Consider the following 6,905-nt stretch of genomic DNA (forward strand, 5'->3'; position numbering starts at 1 on the left):
AAAAAAAAATCCAATGGCTAAAATAAAGGAAATGAGTCCTCCATTGCGATGCAAAGTCTTAATCAAATATTAAATACAAAATAAATGCACATGAAAACTCAGCAAGTATGGTGGAGGACCCATCCACATACAATTATCTCCGTCCATTTATCTGTGACCAATAACACCTCTCCAACACATGGCCAATTATAAATAGACCTTCCAACCTTCAACATATACACAGACACACACACTAAGCTTCTTCTTCTTCTTCTTCATCATCATCTTCTTCTTCATCTTCCTTTTCTTGTTGTAATTAGTATAACCAGAAAACAGTATGGCTGAAGAGAAGCACCACCACCACTTGTTCCACCGCCACAAGGATGGTGAAGAAAGGCCGCCGGTGGATGCCGGCTACGGCGGTGAGAATCTTGAAGGTGGCTATGGAGGTCAACCTCCTGAGGAGGTTGATCACAAGAAAGAAGAGAAGCACCATAAGCATCTCGAGCACCTTAGTGAGCTTGGTGCTGCCGCTGCCGGTGCTTATGCTCTGGTATATATATATATATATATATATGCATATACACTTCATTTTAATTTCTTATTTTTTCCTTCTAACTATTATTCCCCAGTCTTTTGGTCTTGTTTTATTAGGATATGGTTCATCATGTGTGTTTCCAATTCAAATCAATTGATTTTTCTTTTAAATTTAACTACACTGTGAGTCTATATTGTTTATTAATTTCATCTGGAGTCGGACGAAAATCACACGTTCGTAACTTATGAATATGGGAGATTTTCTTTAGATTTTTGTTGATGATTTAAAGTTTGGACAAGTTAGGTCTTGAGACTTACCAGGGTTAGGGAGGGCATGTCTTCAAACTCAAAGTACTTACAAATAGAGGGATTTAAACTTACATAAGCTATGAATTAAATCCTTACTAACTAAAGTTAATTATATAATATAGATTGATGATATATTGAACATTCTAGGTTTTTTTTTTATCTTGTTTTATAAGGATATGGATAACTGTGTGTTTGGAATTCAAATTAATTCCTTTTTTCTGATTTAATATAATTAAATTGTGCATAACATATTTTATACGGAATCTAAAATGAGTGATATGTTATTTATAATTTAATTATAATAAATACAGTATGACTTTTTATTGACTATATATATAGATTCTGCTTCTTTCCTCTCATTCTGTTTCTTTGGATCTTGTCATCGCTTGTATTTTGGCCTTGAATCAATTCTCTGTGATTTAATTTAATTTGGTTTCTTTTCCCTTACTGATTCTGTTTGCTGAATCTTGTTTAATATTAGTAAGTGTTTATTGTTATTATATGAAGATCTTGATAAATTGCTCATTACTATCAATACGATATATCCCATTAGATCAAGCTTTTCTTTAGCAGCCGAGGATTGAGTTTCCTTACTCATTCTAAGGATGAACACGCTGTGCTCATCTATAAGATGAGATCTGGACCATTCAGATTAAAGATTTAGATGGTTTAGATTTAAAGTATTATTATATTATTATATATTATATTTATTAAAATAAAAATTTATAAAATTTATAAAATAATTTTAATAAATTTTGTATTTTTAATATGGTCTAGATTTAATTTAGAAGGTCTAATTTAATATTAAAATTTTTATAATTAGTATATATTGATTATTCAGATTTATTCTACATAGTCCAGGACCATGTAGAGTGCATTTAAATAATTAATATATATTAATTATAAAAATTTTAATATTAAATTAGGTCCACTAAATTAAATTTAGACCAAACTAAAAATAAACAAATTATTAAAATTATTTTATAATTTTTATAAATTTTTATTTTAATAAATATAATATCTAATAATACATTAAATCTGGACTATTCAAATTAAAATCTGAATGGTTTAAATATGCTCATCTTTGAGATGAGCATATAATCCAATCCCTAGTGGTCAATTAGATCAAACTTGCTAACAAATTAATTTTCAAATGAGAAAAGAAATTTAATTAGGTGGCTTTGTGGAGAAATAAATTTCATCATTTACATTTAGTGTGTAAATAGAATGATTTATTATATATTTTATATTATGCATGAGGATTTACATTGATGGAAGAAATTAATTTTTGAAATTATATAGCATGAGAAGCACAAGGTAGAGAAAGATCCAGAACATGCACACAAGCATAAGATAGAAGAGGAAGTTGCTGCCGTTGCTGCCGTCGGAGCAGGTGGCTTCGCCTTCCACGAGCACCATGAAAAGAAGGAAGCTAAGGACGCCGACGAAGAGGCTCATGGCAAGAAGCACCACCATCTTTTTGGCTAAACACATTACATACATGCGTATACATATATTATGTATGTATATATGTGTGTATATGTATGTATGGATGTAAAAGCACATCACTGAAGCATCACCATGGTGTATTTTATGATTTGCCCTATGTATTTTGTGTTGTGTTTCTTATGTGGTTTCTGGGAATAACTTCTGAGTGAGTTTAATTTGGAGACTGGTTTTTTCTTCTCTCTAGGTGTTGCTTCACATGTCTTTTGTGCTACCAGGTTTAATTATCTATAATAATGATGATACTTAATATCGTTTGTAAATTAATTTTAGATAACTTTATTTAATTATATTTATCATCTTTAATTATTGTTGGGAATTCACTAACTACTATCTATGCTCATTAATTGTTTATCAAGCTGTTTGCCTACCCTTTTTCTTGCCGACACTCAAGTATTAATATATAAAATAAAATTTTTAACAAAATATCACACTATCCCTTAAGTTATAAACATCATTATATTGATATTACTCCGTCTCAAATTATAAAATATTTTTAAACAAAATATCATGTATCAATAATGTTAATTAAATACACTTTACAACTTTACTTTTTTAAGATAAAAATATAAATTTTAAAAAATGCCTTTCATTTAATATTTATTGATGAAAGAATATTAACAACACTGAATATATGAGAAAGGTAATTGTTGCACCTAAAAAAATACGACGCAGACGGCGTGCGAGTGGAGGTCCCGACCTTTACGACTGGAACCGCATGAATGAGGAGTCGCCACCAAGATTTTGAGGTAAATCTTGGGAAATTATTTAAAGGAAGATAAATGTGGTCTGCAAAAATAGAAAATAGGTTCGGAAGTCGGTTGAGTGTAGGAAAGGTGTTAGGCACCCCACAACACTTGTTCGTGAGAGTAGTTACCTGAAATTTGTTGTGTTATATTAATATGTTTTAAAATTATTTTAATTATCCTTTTTATATTTACGTGGGTATAAAATGATAAAAATTAAGTGAGAAATATTTATTTATTTACGAGAAAGGACTTGATTCAAAATCTAACTCTGAGGCCTACGTACCCTGTAATAGGGATCAAAGTCGACATAGTTCGGTCATGAAAGTTGTTGGTGAAAATATTTTTAAAAAAGAAATTAATTTAAAATAATTCACCATTTTGCAAATAAAATAATTTTCTGAAATTTGATATAGGTGTTTTAAATTACAAAAAGTAATTTAATTTTAATTATTTTTTCAATTTTTGAATTTTTGGCATAAGGAAAGAAAAGAGTTTAAAATTATTTTTCTTTTATGTTTTATGATTGAGAATTTAACTGCTATACTTGCAGAGCCTTATTAGTTCATACGGTAATGTAGTTGTTCTAAATATCTATAGAGATTCTGAAATCTCACACGATAAAAGAATTTAACAATTTAATTTATTTATATTTTTAAGTGTTAGCAATAATTTGTTTAAGCATGTATATATATATTTTTAAAGAATTTTAATCATCATACTTGCAAAGCCTTATTAGCTTATACGATAATATGATTATCCTAAATATCTGTGGAGATTCCAAAATCTCACACAATAAAAGAATTAAATTTATTTGATTGATTTAATATATAATTTATATATTTTAAAGACTTAATTGTTATATTTGCAAAGTCTTATTGACTCATACGATAATATGATTATCTTAGAAGTCTACGGAGATTCAAAAATCTCATATGACTAAAAAATATAATCGGTAAATATGATTACAATTTAAATGCATTAATTTTGTTAATTAATTTTTTTAAATTTTGTATTATATGATTATTTATAAAAATTATTTATTTACTATAGAGATTGAGAATTACTATATCTGCGAGGACTTATTATCCCACATGATAATGTGATTAATTTAAGTCTTTATGAAGATTCTTGAAATCTCACACGACTTAAATAAATTATTAATTTATATTATAAAAAGAGAGTTTATTTTAATGGTGGCCTTTAGAATCCATATTAATATATAAGTTTTACTCTCATATCTATGAAACCTTATTGATTTACATGATACGAGATTATCTTGAATATCTGTAGAGATTCAAAGTCTCACATGATAAAATGATTAAATAATATTCACTTTAAATGTATTTTAATGCGTAATTATACAATGTATATTTTTAAATATAAAAATCTTAATCGTTATACCTGCAAAACTTTATTGACTCTCATGGTAATACGATTATCCTAAAAGTTTATAGAATTTTAAAAATCTCACACGACCAAAAGATCTAATTAGACAATATAATTATAATTATAATTTATTAATTTAATTAATTAATATTATAAAAATATTTATTATTTTATTTACAAAAATTTGTTTATGTATTTACTATACAAATTGTGAATCACGATATCTGTGAGGATTTATTATCCTACATGAAAAGGCAATTAAATTAATTCTCTACGAAGATTTTTAAAATCTCACGTGAGACTTAAATATTTATTATAAAAAGAAAATTAATTTTAATAATGGGCATTTGGAACCCATATTAATACATGTAAGATTGATTCTCATACCCGCAAAATCTTATTGATTTACGTGATAAATGATCATTCTAAATGCCTATGGAAATTCTTAAAATCTCACACGACAAATAGGTAATCAAGATATTTGCATTTGTAGGCAATGCATAATATGAATTTAGCATTCAAAGGAACAGAGAAAGAAACTATTTTGAAACTTCATCCTCTCTTTTGACTTAAGGATGTATTCTTCAAGATTTTTCAAATTGGCTCAATGCTCAGATATGGCTTTCGAAAGGAAATAATGAGAGTCATGATTATAGCATCTTACAATTAGAATAAATAGGATTCACATATCATCACCACCATTAATCACCCAATTTATTTTTCGTGGAAATCAAAATTAAGTTGATGTCTTGAAATTATTTATGAACAAACAATAGTCCCATATTAGACATATACATACTCTCAATTTTCCCAAAATAATATGATCATTTGAATGAATGAAGCAAGCATAAGAAATTTTTGAAAGAACTACAAAATTTTAAAAAAGAAAGAGACAAATCAAAGCCATGACCAAGTTGTGTGTGTAAAAGATGATTATAAAGAATGGAACAAAATTATACCTGACATTGTGCATCAATCCCACTCTTCTCGTACTCCGGTAGGATGTTGCTTCTTTCTCTTTAGCATCCATTACAAGACCTTCGATATAGTTTGTCAATGACTACACAACTGGAATGATATCACTTGACAGTAGTGCACCTCTGACTACTGTATGAGAAGCCTTCTTTTATAATGTCTGAAGCCACCTAGTTTTTCAGGCAAGTCATGCCTTCCTCGAACATTGGTTGCAATTGGGGGTCCTTGCTTTATTGCTCCAATGGTGATGGATAAACAGCGCAGCAAGCAACTCCAGAATAATAAGGATGTGATTGAACAGAGATGGGGTCTTATTGTTTGAAGGGCTCCGAAAGAAAGTCAAGAGAATGGTCTCTATTGGATTGAGCCTGTGCAGTCTGGTTGCCATAGTAGATGCTGTCGAGGCTCAGGGCCATTGCATCATAAGTCCCCATAGTTGCACCACCTAGAAAGTCCTCCAATTTTAGAGATGAATTCGGCATCATCACTTGAGTTTGTGATTGAGACAGAGCTTCCATTATACAAAGTAAGCCATTAGACTTGAGAGGCATGGCGGTCAATGAAGAATGATGGCCTGGGTTCTCCACCGCACCATAACATATCTCATAACTACTGAGTTGAGAATGTGATAGATAAAAGGTTGTTGGAACAGAGCTAGAAATAGTAGCAGTAGAAGCTTGAGGTTGATGATGATATTGATGATAATCGTGATGATGAAGGGGGGCTAGAAGTAACCTCCATTTTCATGTGAGGTGGCAGAGAAAACCCCAACCAGTTTTGACTACTACCAATATTATTCCCACTCCCATCGTTGCTCCTGCTATTATTCATGGACTTCATCTTCTTCACGCCTCACTCGATCTTTTTCTTTTTCTTTGCTTGTGTGCATGTGACCATTTCTCTCATTCTCCGTCTCTTTTTCCTTTTGGATCTTGTTCCCAGCTGCTCCTTCTCTTTCACTCTCCGTCTCTCTCTCCTTCATGCTACATCTATTTTCCTTCTTTTTCCATCTCTTGTCGCTCTGTTTTTTCATTTTTGTCCAGTTTTTGTTCAGGCTTTCCTTTCTCGATCTCGTGCTCTGATTTTCATTTTTTTCTATCTCTCCCTCTCCTTTTTTTCTGCTCTGTTTCTCATATATTCTTACTTATGCTCTTTTTTTTTTCTTTCACTCTTTTCCTCCATTCTCACTTCCCATGCTCTTTTTTTTTCTTTCACCCTTTTTTTCCAGTTTTGAGTTTGAATCCCTCTTTTTGTGCTCTATTTTTGCACTCTCTCTGTAACATGCCTCTCTTACTCTGCAAAGTGAAGCTTTTCGCATGTTTTCATCTGCTGCATGAGTGCATATGTCTCTGGTTTTGTCTCTTTTGGGTTGTGGCTGTGTTTGTGTACTTCCCCTTTTTTTTGTTCATTTTATGTCTGACTCTGGTTTCAAGCATGGCTTCCTTTTTTTTTTTTCTGTGCGTT

At 30.4% G+C, this 6,905-nt stretch overlaps 1 protein-coding gene and 1 pseudogene across 1 annotated transcript; one reads left to right on the plus strand and one right to left on the minus strand.

Annotated features, from left to right (window-relative positions):
- The first annotated feature begins 213 nt into the window (after positions 1-213).
- LOC129321669 (abscisic stress-ripening protein 3-like) lies at positions 214-2,581 on the plus strand. The gene is made up of 2 exons (XM_054967525.1): positions 214-532; positions 2,128-2,581. Exons 1-2 carry the CDS (start codon positions 317-319, stop codon positions 2,311-2,313), a joined length of 402 nt encoding a protein of 133 aa, XP_054823500.1. The 5' UTR covers positions 214-316; the 3' UTR covers positions 2,314-2,581.
- A 3,171-nt stretch (positions 2,582-5,752) lies between these two features.
- Positions 5,753-6,272, minus strand: LOC129317881 (AP2-like ethylene-responsive transcription factor CRL5; annotated as a pseudogene).
- Between the last annotated feature and the right edge of the window lie 633 nt (positions 6,273-6,905).

Source organism: Prosopis cineraria, unplaced genomic scaffold, assembly GCF_029017545.1.
Source record: "Prosopis cineraria cultivar Desert tree isolate PC_DT_omini unplaced genomic scaffold, ASM2901754v1 PC1, whole genome shotgun sequence".
NCBI classification, from domain to species: Eukaryota; Viridiplantae; Streptophyta; class Magnoliopsida; order Fabales; family Fabaceae; genus Prosopis; species Prosopis cineraria.